General features: G+C 45.2%; 1 protein-coding gene and 1 long non-coding RNA gene across 6 annotated transcripts in view; one reads left to right on the top strand and one right to left on the bottom strand.

Annotated features, from left to right (window-relative positions):
- Positions 1–20,413, bottom strand: part of Colq (collagen like tail subunit of asymmetric acetylcholinesterase) — a 65,888-nt gene extending 45,475 nt beyond the window's left edge. For 2 of the 5 annotated variants that reach the window (XM_074043865.1, XM_020173089.2), the window contains exon 1: positions 20,168–20,413. In XM_074043865.1, the coding sequence (XP_073899966.1) occupies positions 20,168–20,273 (106 nt within the window). In that variant the 5' untranslated portion in view covers positions 20,274–20,413. Of the gene's footprint in view, positions 1–1,386; positions 1,994–20,167 lie in introns of those variants that run through there. The other 3 variants (XM_074043866.1, XM_074043864.1, XM_074043867.1) reach the window with 3 other exon arrangements.
- On the top strand, positions 19,892–21,008 carry LOC141411509 (uncharacterized). The gene is made up of 3 exons (XR_012436311.1): positions 19,892–19,962; positions 20,135–20,282; positions 20,585–21,008. It is a non-coding gene; the product is annotated as an uncharacterized lncRNA (long non-coding RNA).
- The last annotated feature ends 233 nt before the right edge of the window (positions 21,009–21,241 follow it).

The following is a 21,241-nucleotide window of genomic DNA, read 5'->3' as shown; positions in this document are numbered from 1 at the left end:
GTTACTGTCTAACACGGGCTCTTGGCAAGCATTTGTTTTGGGGGCTTGCCCCATTGTTCATGCTGGTCTTGTCCTTTGCATAGAATACTAAGAGAGGAATCTCTCTCCTTTTTCATTTCAAGAAACTGAGGCATATCTTCAGAAAGTGATCCACACCAACTTACTCTTGGAAATATAGGGACTTGTATCAAGGAGTGTGATTCTGGGTGCAAGTGGCCATAGGACGCAGTGCAATTCACTTCCTCAACTTGAGCCTCAGTTTCCTTATCTGTACCACCCAGGGTTGGGACCAAATCATCTCCAAAGTCCTTTTTTTAAGTAAAGATGACCAGGATCACCACTGCATCCATCCTCCTCTCCTCAATTCACAAGACCAGTCCATCATCAGGTCACTAGAGATTATTTCTACCTCCTGTACCAAGAAGCCCCCTCAAAGCAAGCCAATGTATCATTAGAAACCACCAAAGGGAAGAAGTGACATAAGAAGCCGTCCTGCCTTAGTAGTTGGGAAAAATGACAAGTGCAGCTTCATGCTAATGACTCTGCACCTGCTTGTCCAGTTGGGAGACTATTCAACTTTTTCCTGCACTGGGGCCTTCCCCTGCCTGGTGGAACTAGTGCTAGAAGGAGACTGGGGTGGAGAGGAGGCAAGGGAACACAGCTCCCTCACATCACTGAATGCTCCCCCAGTGGGATGGACGGCCCAGCAACAGTGACATTCTCATACCACCTGGCTTCAAAAGTTTTCCACAATACACACATTCCAGAGAAGGCTGTACCCAACAACTTTCCTTCAATTTCCATGCACAGGCTACATAAGGCTTGAAAAAAAAAATTCTGATTCTAAAAGTTGAAGGAATAAGAACTTTTATGAAAGACCATGGTAGAAGTTTACTGTTTGTGATTTGCACCTGAGTAGACATGGCTGTGGGTGAGGGGATCCAGGTGAGGATATACCTACAAAGAAAATGACTTGATGGTTTGGTGACTTCTGCCTCTGAGTTACATTACCCAAGCCATTTGGCACGGGGATTGATGGAGAGCGCCCTAGTCACTTAATGCCAGGGAGCCCTGAACCACAGAACATGATTTTACTTCAAAGCCAAGGGAATAGCAGCTGCCAGCCAGCCACCCTGAAGTCAAGGTCACAAGAGGGGCACAAACAGATGCTCACACGTGATCATATATGCTGGGCCCCATCAACTCCACCATCAAATCCCTTCACACTGCAAATTCCAACAGCGGCTGAAAAGTCTAAAATTTAAAGTCTGCTAAGAGCTCCTGGGAAAAGTCTCTTTTCAAAACACTGCATGCACATGTACATGTGTGTGTAGGTGCACGGGCGTACACACACACACACACACACACACACACACACAAACTCACCCAAGCAGCAAGCTGAGTAACAGAGCAGTCCTGAAATGGTGAGAAGATGAGTGAGGCTGAATGATGGTTCCGTCATCGTGGGGCAAGGCCCAAGGCAGACTGGCCAAGGAACACAAGCTGGAGACAGGCTGAGATTTGTCACGCCCGCAAGTACTCCCCACGCCTGGCCTGTTAGGCACTCGGGTGGGAGTTGGCCAATCCCTGTTTTGATGCTGCTTCTACCCCAGGTGCCAGGGGTCCAGGGGCCAGTGCTGAGCTCCTGTCCCTACCCTGGCCACCCACAAGTGTTCCTGCAGGGCAAGCTTGAAAGACAGAGTGCCCTCTGGCCAGGGGAAGATGGGAGGTGAGGAGCTTGGGACACTGTTTACCCCTGCAAGCCGAGAGGAAATGGAGTGCAATCTGTCAAACGGGCTGCTTTTCATTTGGCTCAAAAGTTGCCTCGTCAATCCTGTTCTGGCAAGTGTTATGGCCAACCCCTCACGGAGTTTCCAAGGACACCACCCTGCCCTGCCTCAGGAAGACCTTCGAGGCCAGGGGGCTCTTCTCAGCTCTCACTGTGACTGTGTCAAGGTGCTGCCAACAAAGCCAAACATAACTGAAACAAGAACAAAACACAACTACCTATTATATGTGTGTGTCTGCAGATATACATACATACATATATATATATATATATATATATATATATAAAATAAACTGGCACATATCTGAAATCTGCTACCTTATCATTTTTATTTATTATTATTTTGGTGTACTAGGGATTAAACTCACAGCCTTGTGTTTGCTAGGCAAGCACTCTACCACTTTAGCCACACACCAAGACCTTTGCTTTTTAGTCCATTTTTCAGACAGGGTCTCCTGTTTCTGCCTGGGCTGGCCTTGGACCGTCATCCTTCTGCCTGGGGCTTCTGGGTAGATGGGATTGCAAGCAAGTACCACCATGCCTGGCCCAGCCCAATACTTTACTATATGTCTAATGCACAGCTCACACATACACAAATACTTAGATCATAAAAAGATAAGACTATTACTACTTGGTACTGTTTTAACTCAGAACCTTGTGCTTGCTAAGCGGATGCTCTACTACTTGAGCCATGCCCTCAACCCTTTTTGCTTTTATTTTTCAGACACAATCTCTCGTTTTTGCCTAGGCTAGCCTCGTACCTCTGCCTCTGAATATCTGGGATTACAGGCATGTATTCCCATGCCTGGTTCCCCCCTTTTTTCAGTACTGGATATTGAACATTCTAGGCAAGCCCTCTACCACTTGAGATATATCCCCAGCCCTTTTGTATTTTGTTTTTGAGACAGTCTCAGCTAACTTTGCCTGAGGCCTACATCCTTCTGCATCCACCTCCTGAGTAGGTGGGATTACAGATGTGTATCATCACACCTGGCCCTGAGTCTCAGCTTTCTTACCTGTGAAATAGGTATGACAAAACCTACCTGGCTGGTTTGTTGTGAGGATTAGAGCTAAGGCTTTTGGCCATTCTGGCACCAAAGAAAGGCTCTTTACATATTTTTAGATAACTATTATACAGGATGGAGAAAAAAAGTGGCTAACAGGGGTGGGGCTGTCTGGGGGGATTTCCAAGAGGAAGAGATGGGTACCAGTTGAGGGAGAGGGAATACAGTGAAAAATCAGGGAGGCTTCCTGAAAGAGGTGGCATTTGAACTGAACCTTCAAAGCAGAGGACTTGCTTATACCAAGACAGAGGAGAGAGAGAGAGAAGGCTTAGCTAGCTGTTCCTTCTCTGGGGAATTTCCCTTCATTCTTCTCAGAAACAGGATCTAAGACATCAGAGAAAGCAGCAACAAGGACAGGAAGCACCCAGTCCCGAGTCCCCTACAGTTGCAGAAGTATCATATTAATCACATTTTCCAAAAGTCCCATTCCAGTTTGTATCCATATAGATCTTTGTTTTTCAAACTTCATGTCACAAACCCCTGGATGTTTTGCCTCTTTTCACATCAAAAGTATTTATGTTTTTATCACGTGGCATCAAATTTTTCCTAAAGATTTACACACATAGCCCACTTAGCTGTACCTGTATCACTGTTGGGAAAACAAGGACACTGGTCTCGAAGATGGAGGGACCCTGTCCAACTCTAAGATGTGTGAATCTATTGCGACCTTCTGACTCAGGCTCATGGATTTCTCTCCTATCTGTCTCTGCCTTGTGTCTTTCTCCTTCTGCTGCTTTCTTTTCTGTGTCAGTCCCATTCTCTCTGTCTCTAATTTAGCCTTACTCTCTTTTGCTTCTCTCTTCCCAGGCATCAACAGTTGAATTTCCTTAAGTCAAATGCCTGCATATATGTCTGAAGGAATGTAAGTCAGGATACACCTGTACCTCCACGTTTGGTGAAACTGGGGTTCAAACTCAGGACTTTGCACTTGCAAAGTAGGTGCTCTACTCCTTGAGCTACACCTCCAGTCCATTTTGCTCTGGCTACTTTAGAGATGGGGGTCTCACAAACTATTTGCCCAGGCTGGCCTTGAACCGCAATCCTCCTGATCTCAGTCTCCCAAGCAGCTAGGAGTATAAGCACTGACTGTACACCCATGTTTATTGAAGCATTGTTCGCAATAGCCAAGCTGTGAAATCAGCCTAGATGCCTTTCAACTGATAAATGGATAAAGAAAATGTGTATTTGTACACAATGAAGTATTATCCAGCTATAAAGAAAATGTCATTTGCAGGAAAATGGGTAGAACTGGAGATTATTGTGTGAAGTGAAGGAAGTCAGGCTCAGAAGGACAAAGGTCCCGTTTTCTTTCATATTCAGAATCCAGATCTAAAATGTATACATTTTACATGTATGTACATATACATGCATGTATACATGTATATAAGATTACTGTAATTGTGGGAATGTTTGGGAGGATGAGGGAGAGGGAAAGAGAATGAAGGACGAGGAACAATGAAAATACCTTGTGTCTACGTATGAAGATGACGCAAGCAAACCCACCAAAAACTGTTGAAAACTAGGGGCATGGGGAGAAGAGAGCAATAGAGGGGGTTCAGTTGATCAAAGTACAGTTCATGCATGTGTGAAATACCATGGTGAAAGCCCTGTGTACAATTAATATACACTAACACATTTTTTAAGTATAGAGGAGCAAAAAAAATGCCTGCATATTTATTTGCTTCACTTTTCAAATGCCCTTCCACCAGGTGTGCTAGCCTGGGACTAAGGAAGCCTGGTCTGTAACCCTGGCAATAACTTGCTGTGTGAACCTGGATGACTACCCTTCTGGTCCTTGAATTTTCCAGATGTAAAAGGAGATCATTGGATCAGATCAGCTCTGAGTCCTTTCCAGCTTTGGCTTCTATGAGGGGTAGTGACTCCTGAGACATAATGGCCCCTCCTAAGAGCCCTGGGCAGGGAAGGAGGGTCTGCCCTCTTCTTCCTGGCAAGCAGTCTTGGCCCTCAAGTTCCCTCAGGTGCTTTGGCCCAGGCACCAGCTCATCACAGCTGAGCTGCCTGCAAAATGGAATTCATAGTTTCCAGGGCCTTCCTGCAGCTGCTAACAGGTGTCATATGCACAGTATTTTTTGTAATGGCAGCTCTGGGATTTATCAACCAGGCCAGGAGACCACTTCTAGAATTCTGCCTCCCCAGGCACTGTTCCAGATGCTCCTGTCCCCCGCTGCTGCCATGAACAGGCCTGTTCACTGTGGATTGGGGCAAAGTGTATTCTGACACTGCATTTTCCTTCTGCTTTGTCGCTCACCATTGCTGCACAGAGTTTGTGGCAAGATAACGCAGGCACCCTGCCCAACAATCCAGAGTTCCCATGGGAGGCAATGATGTCTGTACGTGAGCTGGACATGATAGCATGGTGCAGTCCCAGCACTTGGGAGGCTGAGTGAGACCCTGTCTCAAACAAACAAACAAACAAACATATATACATGTTTGGGGGCAGAGCCCAGGGTTCCCTGGGATACTTGAAATTTGGACAGAGAAGTAAGTTAAGGGCACCCGGGTTCTACCTGTTGACTAAGAAAGACTCTCTCCTTGGCCAAACTCTGGTCAGGCTCCTGAGTTCTCTTTTTGAGTAGGCCTTGAATTTGGACTTCTGTAGCAAAAATCCTGGCAAGTCAGTTTAGAAAGAATACCCATCAGTTCAAATTCCTAATTCCCCACCCTTGACATTGGATCCCCATTCCTTGCCTTCAGCAAGGTCCCATTAAGCTGGTTTAGCCAGAATGCTCTACACTGAATGTCTCCTGTTAATTTTCCATCTACTCACCCAACTTGCCCCTTGATTTTAAGTTCCTACTGGTCCTTGTTGTATTGGAGCTAATCTTGATCTGTCTCTCACTGTACTCATCTTACACCTATGGCAATAGTCTTGAATCAAATTGTCCTTATTATTTTAACAGAATATTTTTTTCTTCTTTAGCAACACTTGTAGAGCCAGTGTTTGGGTTTCCTCAGGAGAGTTCTATAACAGATTCTATGTAAGCCCACAAAACTTCATTGAATGCCTATGTGTGCCAATCCCTTGCTATACTACCAGCATGTAAAGATGAAAAGGCTCATGGTCTAATCTTTAGAAGTCAAGGAGTTATTTTTAACCTCATCTACTAACATGTGCTGATTGGTCAAATTTGTTGGAACGTAGTGTTAAGAAGGATTCAGACAAAAAACAGCCATGACTTATTAGTGTTGTCCTCCCTGAGATAAAAGAAAGAAATAATATCTGAGCTGCATGCTTTGCTGCTGACCCTTGTTTGGCAAAATCCTCATCACGAAATAAATATATTCCGTGAGTGAATGCCTTTAGTCCTCATAGCCAATTATCTCCTCCATTGTACGGAGAGGGGAAAATGACTTTGGAGAAACCACATTTTTGGTCTGGGCCACAGAGCTGGTATGGACTTGGGGTCAGCATTCAAAAGGAATCTTGCATGTGACCCTGTGAGCAGGTGCCCTCACGTGGCCATCTCCCCAGTCCCTGGCAGATGGCTTACCAGGTCCTGGTCAGTGAACCCTTCCTGCTGTTCTTGCTGCTTGTGTGCAGCCAGGAAGTTTTTCTCCAGCCTGGACCCTGCCTGACCAGTTTTCTCTCCTAGCTCCCACTGACTGTATATCACAACACTGCCTCACAGTTGGATCTGTGCAGAGGTTTGCACCCCCAAAAGCACCCCCCCTTTTACAGGCAAGAGTGACCCCTAAGAAAGGGCTGTGTTTCCATTAGGTAGCAAAAAAAGCTTTAATTAGATTTAGTCATTAAAATGCTTATTTATTGTAGTAGATGGCATAACTCACTACCAAGTCACCAATAATGGGGCATATTCTGTGATGCTCCCCATTCAGAATGCTCCCCGTTCAATTATTCCTTGATCCCCACAAGAACCCCACAATGCAAGGTGTGTTTGTGTGTATTATTATTATTATTATTATTATTATTATTTTGGCAGTACTGGGTTTGAATTCAAACCCTGTGCTTGCTAGGCAGGTATTTTATTACTTGAGCCACAACCCCAACTTTTTTTGCTTTAGTTATTTTTCAGATAGGGTTTGGAGATTTGTCCAGGAAAGCTTTGAACTATGATCTTCCTACCTATACCTCCCAAGTAGCTTAGATTACAAGTGTGCACCACCAGGCCCCACTGCGTTAATATTATTGTTCTTGTTTTCAGACAAGGAATGAAGGATGCACGCAAGGTCTCACCCAACCACTAGATAGTAGCCAGGATTGAATCCAGATGTCTGACTCTGGAGACACAGTTAGCAGCATGAATTGGTGATTTACTCTTCTGCCATCTTGAGAGAACAAACAGGAACCAGCAGAGCCAGAGGGAGTGGTTTAGCCAGCGGGGATTAGAGCTGATTATCAATACCCAGAATCATCTTTCTATCAAGCCACATAATTACTCATCTTTGGGCTCCTGATTCCTGGCCTATAAACTCCCACAAGGAGATAGATGATTTGGTCACCTATCTATCTGACTACCTTGGCCACAGAGAGGGTTCAGTTAAGTGTGCTGGTGGCACATTCAATCCAATGCACATTTATCTTTACTATTCTATTTTTAAAGTGATCAGAGTCTGCAATTCACTTTAAAATCTACTGAAAAATAAACAGATAGATGATAAATACAGCAAAGTGCTAACCACTGCAGAATCTATGTGGGCGGTCACGAGTTTGCTAGGGCTACATAACAAAGTGCCACCAACTAACTGGATTAAACAGCACACATTTATTTCTCCTAGGCTGGGAAACTGGACATCCAAAAATCAAGGTGTCAACAGGTTTGGTTTCTCCTGAGACCTCTCTCCTTGGCTCATGGATAGTCACCTTCTTGCTGTGTCTTCACATATTGTGTATGCCTGGTGTCTCTGTGTGTTCACATCTCCTCTTTCATAAGACTACCTCTCAGGGCCGCATCTTACTCAGTCACCTCTATATAGACCCCCACCTCCAAATATAGTCACATTTTGAGACATAGTTGGTTGTTAGAGCGTTAACATAGGAATTTTGAGGAGATATAATTGGCCAATAGCAGTGAGCATATTGGTGGTCCCATAATAATTCTTTTCATTTTTTTTAAGTTTTGAAATATTTTATAATTTTTTTAAAAGGAATAAAATTAAAATATTTGAAGCAGGCAACTCAGAACCACAAGATATCTGTCTAAGGATTAGGACGGAGGTCAGCCCAGTGCATCTGTTGACATTCCTAGAGGTCCTTGGGGCTGCACTGAGCTAAGGAGCCAACCAGCGCTGTTCAGGGAGCTTGCAACCACTCATCACAAGACCTTGAGGGTCACTGGGTTCCTGACAATGGCAAGAGAAGGATCTTTTCCCCTCCCCACCTCACAGAGACACCCTGAGAAGGAACTTACTCTAGCTACAAGGATGGAAGAAAATCAGCTCCTCAGTCATTATTTTATATGTCATATATCCAAAGTGCCTCCTCTGCACATAGATTAAAGGAAACAAACTCACCCCCCTTTGCTCCCACAAGGGAATTATTTTGGACCTTATCTAGAGGAAGGCATCTGCTTCTTTGAGTTCAAGTTCTAATTTGACCAAATGGCATGTGGTAAATAGAGAGGAGGAGGAGACAATGTTATTAGGAGCTCAGGGAACATAAAGAAGCCTTCTCCACGGCCGGCTGTGCCTTGGCTCTGAATTCGATTACTGTGGCCGGCATAAATCAGCGGGTACAATTAAACCTTCTGCTAGGGCTTGACAGGGGAGGCCAAGTTTGTAGAATTATTGGGGAGATCTGGTCACAGGTCAGAGACAAAACCCTCCAGCTGCATCGGGCTGAGGGGTGGGTTGTTTCCAACACTTGCTGACAACTGTGCCTGAGTGGAAAGACCCTGTGTTTCCATCCGCTGTGTTTCATTTTTCCATGGTGACGCTTTACTGCTATGGGCACTTGTAATTCAAAACCATGCGGCTCACTTAACCCCTTCCTCCCACCCCCATCTCTGTTCCCTCCTGCAGTATCTTGTCTGAGGAGCCACAACAGGTAGAGTGGAGGGAAGCCAGGTTCCTGGGAGCCCCCTGGCTGACTGCTGGGCATCTCTACCTGCAGGTCTCACTCAGTCACTTAAACCCCTGGATTCCAGAAATTGGGGAACCCAGGCCTGCCCCTCTGGACTCTAGCATTTTTCAATGGAACAAGGTCTGAGACTTTCACAGCACTGTTATTGTGTGATTCTACCATTCTGGAAATTCTCTAAGATCTAAACTATCCTGGCTGCTTTGCATCTAAAAGACTATTTTTGTGGTACTGGGATTTGAACTCAGGGCTTCACACTTGCAAACCAGGCACTCTACCACTTGAGTCACATTTCCAGTCCATTTTGCTCTGGTTATCTTGGAGGTGGGATCTTGTGAACTATTTACCTGGGCTGGCCTCAAACCTTGATCCTCCCAACCTGAGCCTCCCAAGTAGCTAGGACTACAGGTGTGATCCATCAGTGCCAGGCCTGTCTAACAGACTTTTAAAGACAGAAAAATCACAGCTTGTTCCCCAGACGAGAGGCAGTGTTTTGTATGTGCCTATAGTGCTTGTGAAACTGTTTAGAATAGGCGATACTCCAAAAGTATAAACAAGTATATATGAAAATTCGTTTCCCACCCGTCTCCCCCTGCCACCCAGCTCAGCAATACATTATCAACTGATTACTTAGTTCCCTATGTTTACTTTTAGGAATAGTTTGTGTGCATGTGAACAAACAGGTGGGAATAACATTGCCCCTTTTCCTCAACAGGTTACCTGTAATGTTGTATTGTATGGCTGGCACCCACCCTCTTGGTTTCTCTCTTTCTTTTTCCCTCCCTCCCTCCCTCCCCTTCCTTCCTTCCTTCTAGTTAGGGTGGCACTATGTAGGCTGACCTCAAACGTGCAATCCTCCTGCCTCAGCCTCCTGAATGCTGGAATTACAGGTAGGTGCTACCACACCTGGTTGTTTCGGTTTCTTCACAGCATTTCTAAGGGATCATTCTATGTAACTGCATAAAATGCATCCACATCCTTCTCTATGGCTACATAATATTCTTTCATCTGAAAGGCCCAAAATTTGTTTACTCTGTCCCCTTTGGTGCACAATTAGATGATCTGCAAACATTTTCTGATGCAAATGATTCCATAAAACGACCTTCTGTGGGCAGCTTTGTATATTCTGTGTATTTGGATGAATTTCTAGAAACAGAAGTGCTGGCCAAGGACTGTGTTCATATGTAATGCTGTGCTGCCTGCTTCGTCACCACAAGGCCTCCATCAATCCCCATTCCCTCCCATGAGCAGGTAATGAAAGAATCTGTTTCTACAACCCTCATGGACAGTCTGATGCATTAGCCTTTTATTTTTGGGGGGGTTTCTCCCTATACTTAAAATACCCCAAAATCTCCTGACATTTCTTCCAATAATTTTGTACTTGGTATTTTATATTTAAATCTTAACTCATTGGTAACTTACTCTAGTAAGATGCAACTTTGTTTGCTTGCTTGCTTTCCAGAAGACAATTTTTGTCTTACAACAGAAAACAAAAAGTCTTTTTTTTTTTCTGGGGCTTGAACTCAGAGCCTACACCTTGAGCCACCAACCCTTTTCTGTGAAGAGTTTTTCCAGATAGGGTCTCATGAACTATTTGCCCGGGCTGGCTTTGAACAACGATCCTTCTGATCTCTGCCTCCTGAGAAGCTAGGATTACAGGTATGAGCCACTGGCACCCGGCTCAAAGAGTCTTTAAACAAGCTGTATGTGGCCCACAAACATCAGCTAGCACAGCACTGGATACCTGTACTGAGCACTTACATGCTAATCACTGGCCTGCAATAGGCCTAAGCATGGTTACTGTTTTCTTCATTGGATGGAGAAGTAAACTGAGGCTCAAAGAAGTGCCCAGGTGAACGACTTGACCCAGACTGTCCTCTTGATTGCTCTGCTCTCCTGAAAACTCCAACTACTTGTGTACTCCAAGACATGGCCACATGATCCACTTCACCCCCATTAATTATTCATTTGTGATATTTTAATGTCACAAATAAGTGATGGGTTCCTTGAATTCGGTCAACTCGTCTTATGAATTGTCTTATGAGTTGAGTCAGGCTGTCCTGTGAATCTGCTTGTTCAGTGTAGTAATCAAGTTTTCAGGAGCTACAATAAATACTGGTTGTTTGATGGGTGGGAAGTATCTCATTTGCTGTGTCTCTCAAGTAATAGTCATAATGAATTTAAAGACAGAGAGACAGACTTAAACATCAGCAAAGGAAGGATGAGGAGAAACAGGAGGGAGAGGATCTGAATCAATTCAAATTGCTCTGACTAGAAATAAAAGTTGATGCAAAGTGGCAGTGCCTGGGTATACGGCCAGGAAATTGAGCTTCCCTGTCAAATCTGTCACCATTTTCTGGCATTCTGTTTAAAACTCTCTCATGCAATAATCTTCCTGATTGCCCCGGAGGACCTGCACTGGGGAGGCCTGGTGACTTCGTAAAGGGTCAAGACTGCCATTCCACGCAAGGCAGACACTATGTATGTGTGGACGGAGGGCCCTGTCCTCCCAACACAAAAGAACTGGATAATGGAAGTCACGTGCCTTCCCAGCGAGGCTCTGTCCAGACTTGCACAGTTTCCACAGAATGGACACTCTTGGACTTGTAGCACGCAAGGGTCTCCTAGTCATATCAGTCCCATCTTGGGAGGACGGAAGCCTTCTCCTTCATAACCACAGAACAGCCCTGCAAGGGGACTTGCCCATCCATAGGCATTCTGCTGGGAACTCGATATGAATAAGTGCGCTCTTCTGTTGTGAGTTGTGGATCCCAAAGGTCTCCTCAGGCCATGGTTACCTACAAAAAGTAACACGATGCCTGACTACACTGTGCTGCACCAGGGCTCTCTCCTTGATCCTCGCAATTATCCTGTGACTTAGGCTTTTTATGTCCCCTTTTCTAGGTAAAATAATCTGAGGCTATGACATCCAAGATGCTACAGAGCTGGGCTTCTGAACCCAGGCCTACAGTCTCAGAGCCTGTGGTGTGATGTCCCTGACTCAGACTTGGTCTTTAGATGGAGACTCTCAGTTCTCAAACTGGAATTTTCTGCACTAGACAGAGCAGGTGGGATCACAGTGCAAATGAAGCATCCCAGGAGGAGGCCAATAGTCTAGATTCTGATTCTCACTCCACCATTTGGAATAATGGTTGTAACCAGAGCTAACTACATGCTAGGCACAGTGCAAATCTCTGTGCATATTAGCTCATCTTATCCCCATTATTATCCCCATTTTACAGATGTGGAAACTGAAGTGTTAAGAATTAAAGAACACTGGGCCAAGATCCCTTAGTATGTGGGTCATGGAGTTGTCTGTCACTCAAATCCAGAGCTATCTGAATAGGAACCCTGTGACTTTTATTCACACACCAGGGTTTTCTCAGCCAATGCTCAGAAGAGAAACACACACCAAGATCCCTTCTTTGGGTGGGGGCTACATATGTAAATTAGCAGTTTGTCAGTATGAAGTCAGATAAAGTCTAAGGAGAAAAGGATCTTTGAAATCTGGCCCACCCTTTCATTTGCACATTAGGACACTGAATCCCATAAGAGAGCAAACGGTTTGTCCAGCACTGTACATGTGTTTGAATTTTACCTAGGGTTCTTTGCACTGTGTGGCATACCTCTCTAAGACATTAGCAAACAGGAAAATTGCCAAGCCCAGGCACTAATTGAATGTCCCCACATTCAGTTGCCTTCCACTGGACAAGAGCAAAAGGACTTTGGCAGCCCTGGCCACAGCTATGGTTCAGGTGTGCTCCAACTCCCAGGGCTGTGAGTAGAAGGAAGTGAGGGCCGGAGCGGCTGATTCAGGTAATGAGGGGTGGGGGTAGAAACCATAACCACCACAACCATTTGCCTCAGATACTCTGCAGAAAATATTTCCAGGGCCTGAACTCTTCCTGAAGCCATCTCAGGTCTCCCCTCTTGCCTTCCTGTGGGCAGATGTGGACAGTGAGGGAGCATATCACCCATGCCACTTCTGTGGGACCCTGCTGCTCTCCAGACCCAAAGGACCTTCATCTCTCCACTTTCACCTTTCCCATGTGACCTGCCCCACAGCAGCTCTCACAAACAGACGAAGGGAAGAGGGCCATTTTCTTCACCAGAGCCTCCCTAAATCAAAACACTAGACATAGTGGTACAGTTTGGTTTCTGCCTGACCGTGGGGAGTTTGGAGCTTTCTTGGGGCTACCATGAGGTGCACTCCAGTGATGATGGTCTAAGAAACAGAGTTGTCCTTGTTTGGACACAAAGGGGCAGTTGAAACGGGATCTCTCATAACAGTGAGTCACCCTACAGGCCCCTCATGTAGGGAACAAATTTGATCACTTAAGCAAACCCTGGGTCATAGTAATGGAAAAAGAGCCCCAGTTGGGCAGGTGCTATCTACAAGTAAGACGGACATCATCACCCCATCTCCTACCCTCCCAGGTCCCTAAGAAGCCTCATGCCAAGCTCGAGATGCCTGGGAGACTCTCCCTAGAGCATGTGTCCCAAGAAGAACTTCCCAAAGCAGCAGGACAGCTCCTGGGGCTTTTCCCAAACATTTCAGAAAGATGCCAAGGAGAGCAGCAGCTTGAGGATGACTGGAGGCTGGGAGGGGAAGAACCTGCTCAAATCACACTAATACTTCCGTCTTTCTCTTTTCTGTCACCAGCCTCCAGCTAGTGAACTATACAAGACTGCAGCAGCCACAGACCTTTCCTCCAGCTGTCATCAGCTCCTGAACCCGCACCTCCCCTGTGTTTCTGTTGGTTGCCATGGAGAGGTAAGTGTAGGCCTAAATGGACTGGAATGCTTCTGGACTAGGAGATGGAATGGGGCCAGGTGTATTTTTAAATCCATCTGGGAAAGCCCATCACAAGAGCCTGCTTCCCTGGTCAGCATATTCCTTCTGTAGGAAGTGGTTTACAAATGCAAAGAAGATGAAAGCAGGGTCTTCTTTTTGCTTTAATTCACTAGGTATTTTAAGCAAAAAGTTGTTTAGGTAGTATTTGAGATTTTTGTCTTTTGATGTAATAAATAGTAGGGGAAATCATGTAAGATTCTGGAAGTTATATCAGAAAATGTATATATGAGTTGCCCATTTTGTGTCAGGCACTATTGCAAGTACTGTATGTTCGTAACTAGCCAACTTAGTTTTCACAACTTCTCCATATGAGTTATATCCTACTTTATCTCCATTTCAAAGATGAGGAAACTGCATTTTCCCAAGGTCACAAAGCTAAGGCAAACACAAGATGTGAACTCAGACATTATGATGCCAGAAGCCCTATTCCTAACCACTACTTGATTCTGCTTCTGCGATGATGTGGGACCCTTGAAGCAAGATACTACACTGCTTGGTTTGAACATAAAGAACAGGACCAGGAACCAAAGAATGCAAGAAATGCAGCTTAGAGCTAGAAAAGGATTAGTCTTGGCTGGACACCTGGAGAGCTTGAAATACTGCCATTGCCTGATCCCACACCTCCCTGGTCTGCTCAGCTTGGAGGCTGGGCCTTTGTAAAGCACTCTGGGTGATTCTAGCCAGAGATGAGAAACCTGGGCTGTAGTTTGAGAGTCATTGATTTAGAATGATGCCTTCCAGACTGAGGCACGCAGAGCTTTGGAATTCTGGAAAGCAGCTTTGAGGCTACAAAGAAGGCAGCCCTGGGGGCCACAGACTCACATGCCCATAGTGGTCCAACCAGGTAGGTGTAATTAGGAAAGTGGGCCAGATGTAAGAGAGGAGGTCTCACCTCCTGTAAGGTAAGTGGTAAACAGTTGATGAGCCGGAGCCAGTCACCACCAACTGCTTCATTACAAACAATGCCACCATGTCAACATACCAGAAAGGGAAGTGGCAGGACTGGCAGGTTGTTCAGCTTTTCAAGAAATTTGTTTGGCTTTTTGTTTGTTTTTAAGAGACATCAGGAATGCATTAAAAATGTTGTCATTTGATTTGTAAATGCTAGTAATTAAGGTAATTTAATATGAATGCCTATCTGTTTATCTATCTATTTTATCTATCTACCTATCTATCTTTATCTCCCCTAAAATGAAGGTTGTCATCATCAGGCTAGCCTGGAAAAGTTCTTACGGTGATGACAGAAGCTTTATATGGGTGGGATATTTTTATCTGTTTGCTACAACCCATTTCCAAGAACACAGTTGGCACTCATTAAATGATAGTTGAATGAATGAATCCTCACAGCAATCCTGTGAGACAGAGACTGTTAAATCTATTTTACTCATGAGGAACATGGAGCTCACCACAAAGATGTAACTTCCCCACCATCAAGACAGTCAGGATTCAAATCCAGGACCCCTCATAGTAGGGGCTACTGTAAAGAGTAAGTACAACTGTAGCTGTGAAGGTGCATTGTAAAATGCAAGATTTGGGGGATAACTGGTACCAATCCTGGGTTGTACTTTTAAGTGTGAATTACATTTGAAGAAGATGGGACACTAGCTTATTGGGTGTTTCATGGAAGTCAGAGGTGCTCTGTCTACTCTGGAGTGGTGTTGTGGTTGTGTGGTTGTGGGTCTGAGGAAAGCAGGCCTAGGTTTGACGAAGGGTGATGTGGGGTTGACCTAGATGCTCGAAGGGAGCGCTTCCCACCTCTCATATTGCCTCTCTCTGCATCTGAGCTGGAAGAGAGGCCACTGCTTTATGCAGAGGTTTGCATAAAGACCCCTAGAGAGCTCTCTCTGATTTTATTATCCAGAGGAAATATGGGGAGCTGAATCAGAGGAGATGGCTGACAAGTGCATTACGGGACATTAAACAATAGCTGATCAACGTCAGACACAAATAAATCTAGTGTCAAGAACATGGATGGTTCCCAAAGTGGTGGACTGGCTGCCTTCCAGGCAGGGGCATGAGGGACTGACATGAGGCCATAAAACACCTGCCATGGTCACATCTGCATGGCATGGGAAAACATTCCAGGACCGGGATGGAAATTATGTCCTTCCCTGGTATCTTGCTCTAAGGGCTTCTCACAATCTAGCCTCTGAGACCTGAGCCCAAATATCACCCAGAGGGGTCCTGCCTGTCTGGGAACCTGCATTAGAAGAGGGAAGCATGTGTGTCTCTGAGCACAGGAAGCTTGGCTTATAATGCCTAAAGAGATGGTCTGTGAAGTGGGACTGCCCTGGTTATAGGGAGGTTCCCATCCCCCACCAAAAAAACAAACCAAAACACTCTGGCTTAAACTTATCTCACTAGAGCATCCTTTTGTAGCAGGAACTACAAAAGGGGTGTGTGAGAATTACATACATGGAGCTGTATGTACTTCTTATCTTCACTTCTATAAGTAATATAACCCTTGGGTAATACCCTGCAGGTCACAACTACTGAGCTACATCTGTGAATGCATATTGGAGTCAAGTCAATCCACAGACCCATAAATGAGCCCGGAAAGAACCAGTCAAACGTAGGCTAGATCAGCTAGTGAACCCATAAACACATGAACTTCAACAATAATGATTATTTTAAGCATTAGAGCATTAGAATGGTTTATTACTCAATAAATGGTTAAGAAAATATACCAAACTTAGGGCTCCTGACATTTTTAATAGTTGCCATGTTCACTGCAAAGCATCCCAAGACATATCTGACACTTATCTGCCTTCTTAAGCAACATAAAGTGAACAAAATTAGGTATTCCCTGGACCATTCACAATCATCATAATGAAAGCCCATTAATGTGTGCAAATCAAGGATGCCCTCAGGGGCTACACTAGAAAATCTGATCTATAGTTCTTTTTGAAATCTCGAAACTATTCCCTACTTCCTTATTATTTTTCGTTATTTTCATAATCTCTGGGGGGGTGGGGTTGAGACTGGCTATCACTGACTGATCTCAGGCTGGCCTTGAACTCTTGATCCTAAGTCACCTGATTGCTGGGATTACAGGCATATCCACCACACCTGGCTTCTTGTAATCAATTTTATTAGTTGCATTTTGTTGTTGTCACTGTGTCCATCTTAAGCAACAACTCCTCCCTCCTCCCCAATCTACTGTGCTACACCCAAATCACCTCACTTCAAGAAGCCTGTATCTAAGCTCATTAGAATAGTGTCCAAAGTAAGAGTTAATAGGCTTAGAGTCAGGGCCCAAGATGGCTTTCTGCATATCAAAAGCATTGATTTAATGCTGGAATTTCTGTCATCAACTCTGACCTCTCCCCTCCTGGCTCTCCTCTGGAACCCAGCAGTGGGGGTTACCACGTAACCAACACCTGGTTGTGTCTGGCCTTGCTAAAGTGAAGGAAGGGTGGCTCTGTGCGAGGACTCGCACCACCTATAGACCTGTGAGAGCCCCTCCTCTGCTGCTCAGCACCCACATGTTAACAGTGCTTCTCCCAGAATACCCACATCCCTACTTATCTCCATGTCCTCTGAAGCACTTTATACAATGCCAGCCACACAGCAGGCTCTCACTAAGATGTAATGCATAGAATGAAAGGATTTTCCTGGTGGCCCTTGTTTCTGTGTATATACAACCTACCTTCTTCAGAAGAATAAGAAGCCACATGTTTCTGGATATACAATGTTTCAGATCAAATTATTGGGAAATATTTTCAGAAGATTAATGTCATCCTGTGTCAGGCAACGGTTCCATTTCAAGGCCTGAGTTAATTTCGGAACTGTGCTCCATGGCAGGTAAACAAGGGGGATAAAGCCAAGTGACTACAGGAGAAAGTGGGTATTTTTATAAGATGGAGTGTGAACTTGGTGATTCCCCCAGGTCTATACCATTGTTTGACCATATGTCTAAAGACCACATTCCCAACCAGAAGATCCACACTTAGCAATCATCAAGAGGTGCCTGAAGAGGCTGAGGGTATAGCTCAGAGGTAGAGTGTTTGCCCAGCATGTTGGAGGCCCTAGGTTCAATCCCCAGCACTGCAAAAACAAAAATAAAATGGTCTGTGAATGTGTGGGCTGGTTAGTCTACGTCCCCATCCTCCCCCTGCACCTCTGCCCTGTACCCAACAGGCCAACCCTATGGTCTGCATCTAGCATTTCCCCTGCCTTCGGGCTTTTGGTTGGGTTGGGTTGGGTTTGGCTAATGGGAGGCACTGCCAGTGGTAATTGGAATGGGACGAGAGAGAGGCAGGGAATTTCGTCTCTAGTTTTCTCCCTGCCTTGAGTCCCTCTATAACTAATAATTCTGCTTGGTGGCCCCTCCTGAAAGGTTCCAAATCTCTCTGGGATCCATTTCCCTATCTCCTCCTCCTGCCTTTTCAATGGTAAAGGCTTCCCATGGCTGCTAATCTCTAGGCTCGCTGGTTCCCTTAGCCCCCCCATACACTCCTGAAAGTGACCACTCCATTCATGTCTTCATCTGAACCATCTGACTTGCCTCTTGTCACTGCTGTGTCCTTACTGGCACGATCTGCAAAAGCCCTTCCCTAAGAGACATCTCCACTGGGCAGGGGTCTCTCCCCAGCAAGTTCAAAGAAAATCAGAGGGTCTTTTCTCTCCAGTTTTCAGAACACCTTACGTACTTTGGTTATATGTAAGTTAAATAGTACAAAATGATAGTCAACCCCAACCTATAGATGAGAAGAGTTCTTAGTTTTCATTTGCCAGATATTTATAGAGCACCTCCTACCTGCTAGGCTCTGCTCTGACCACAGCAAAGAGCAATGATGCACAAGACAGTCACAATCCCTGCCCACATGGTGCTTCTAGTCTATAGCCAACTATGTCCCAGAAGCCAGAGAGCCCACCAGAGGCAGGAACCAGAAAACTGACTTTCCTTAATTCCCAAGTCTTAAATACTCAGGGGATTCTCAAAGAAATCTGTGACCGAAAGAACTACTGAAATAGACCAAATTAACTATCGAGCTTCTCTAGCCCTCAACTTTTTATTAATTTATTTTTAAATTTTTTGAGTCAGGATCTTACTATGTAGCCCATCCTGGACTCAAACGCACCCTCTTCCTGCCCCTGCCTCCTGAGTGCTGGCAGTATAGTTATGAGCACCCACACCTGGCTGTCAAGCTCTCCTTTGAATAAGATTAATAATGACCCACTCAGGCCCAGAAGATGCTTGGTGCTTAGAATCTGTGAGAGGCATTATGACACTCATAGTAACACGACCACCCACCTTTCCTGTCTACTCCCCTCCCAATATTTCCTACACTCTCCCTTCCCTGCTCTGTTCACACTTTTATAATTAGCCTCTCACGGGTCACCAAGTCACTCTCTCAGCCCACAGACATTGGCAGCACAACTTGCCCATGAAATGATTTTATGAATGGGCAGCAGCTGGGGATGGGTGCAGAGAAATGCCCTCCCCAAGCGCCTGCCGTTTCTGGTCCTCCCTGTGTGTCAGTGAAGGACTTAGGACTAAAGCTGCCTTGCATGGGGAGAGCCAGACGTGGTTGAGATGAACACAGGGGGTTGTGAGGGGACAGGCAGCATAGTCTGAGGTTTGCAAGCCTCTCACAGGACCTCCAGAGACATTTGAGTTTCCTCAGAAAGGTCTGAAGAGGTCATACCAGTAACCCAATACTTCCCCAGGCCAAGCAGCACAAGGCTGTGCCCTAGGAAAGATTTCCAGGCTGACAGTCCAAGCCCCCTCCAGGCCCACTGTCCCTTTGGAGCCCCTCTGCTTCTCGCTGGAATGGCCCTTCTCCCAGGACCTCCAGATGGCTTGTCAAGCTGCAGGAACTCTCACTGAGGAAGAAGCATAACAAGAAGGCAGGCAGAGCTGGAGAAACAGAAAACCTAGTCCTGAGGCTGCCGGGGATGGGGGTTGGGAGGGTGAGGAGGTGGTTGGCTGGACCCCCTTTCCTTCCAGTGCAATTGTCTTGGAAGTGGATAGAGTTTTGTTTACTCCCTGACATCCCGAGTCAAGTCCCCTTTGAAGGAGGTCAGAAATGTGTTTATAGAAATATATGGGGCTCACTTCTCTCTCACGTGCTCTTCACTGACTCTTTTGAGCTCCCTCAAATTCCTGACCAAAACAAAATCACACAGCAAATGGAGAGAAGAGATGGGAGAGACAGAAACAATGTTTTAATCTCTTGCTTTGAACAGCCAGGTAGGGGCTGTTGGAACAAGGACAGAAGGGCCTTCTGAGACAAGCTCGGGTGATAGGAAATAGCCGGGGTGACGGTCCCCACCCCCCAGCTTCCCTCCATCAAGAGCAGAATGGCAAAAATATTAGGACACATTGCAAAACAATCTGATTTTCTCCCTCTGCCCCCTGCCAGATGGAAGAGAGGAAAGTTGTGGTCATCATTTACCTGCTGAGATTGGGAGGACGCTGTTGATGAAAGTCGGCTGAGACACGATGGAGCGGAAGAAAAGCTGAAGATAAATCCCCAAAGTCATTGGATTCAGGACAACCATGCTGGCCAGGTCTGGCAAGTGTCAAGTTAGCAAGGAAGGCTGCTATGGGCCTTGCGTGTCTCTGCTTTGTTTTCGCTGCTGTTTGCCTCTCTCTCAATCTCTCTCTCTCTCTCTCTCAATCTCTCTCTCTCCCCCTTCCCTCCCCTTTTCCCTCCCTCTCTTTCTCCCTCCCCTTTCCCCATGCCTTTACCAAGAAAGAATGCCAACCATTTCCCATTAAACCTTCTCCGTACTACACAGGGTTATATTTATCTCAAGCACTGGCTCAAATGCCCACATTAAAATTAAGATGTCAGAATTTTCTTTTTCAGAGACTGAGGTAAGTAGCTATTGAAGAGGTGATGAAAAGGCAGCCAAGTCTCAAATGTTCACCAGAAGACATCCTCAACAGCAGATGGATTTCCTAATTGATTATCGCCCATTGTCTACCTGCCTGCAACAGAAGCATTCTGCAGTAGCACAAAATCAACTCTCCTGACTCAAACTGAGTTCCATGGGGACAAATTGCACTGCCATCAGCCTTGGCCAGTCCTACCCACTGTGTAACAACTGGGAAGTTGACTTTGCACTTCTTTCTTTCATCATCCAACAAGAGGTAGGGAGTTAATATTTTCAAACAGCTTTCCCTGTGGAAAAAGTCTTCTCTCCCCAGAAGCTGAAAAGTTTTATTTCCAAGTACAACGAATGAAAACAGGAAATGCACTGGCATGTGAATGATTATCAAATTATATTTGGAAAAACAGATCATTAACTTGATCTTTGGCTAGACAAAATTGTTCAAATAAAAATTATTGCAATCTTAGATGAATACTTTTTATGAATTTATAAATCCTGTTATAGAGATCTTTAGATTACTAAAATAATTAAAATAATAATCCACAGAGAATTCATTTTGTTTTAATCTACATAACATATTCCCAGAGCCTCATGAGACATAATTCAGAAGAGTGTGGTAGTTGGGGACCCTG

The sequence above is a fragment of the Castor canadensis genome, chromosome 10 (genome assembly GCF_047511655.1).
Source record: "Castor canadensis chromosome 10, mCasCan1.hap1v2, whole genome shotgun sequence".
Lineage (NCBI taxonomy): Eukaryota > Metazoa > Chordata > Mammalia > Rodentia > Castoridae > Castor > Castor canadensis.
Note: the sequence above shows the minus strand (reverse complement) of the source record. Positions and strands in the feature narration are given on the sequence as shown.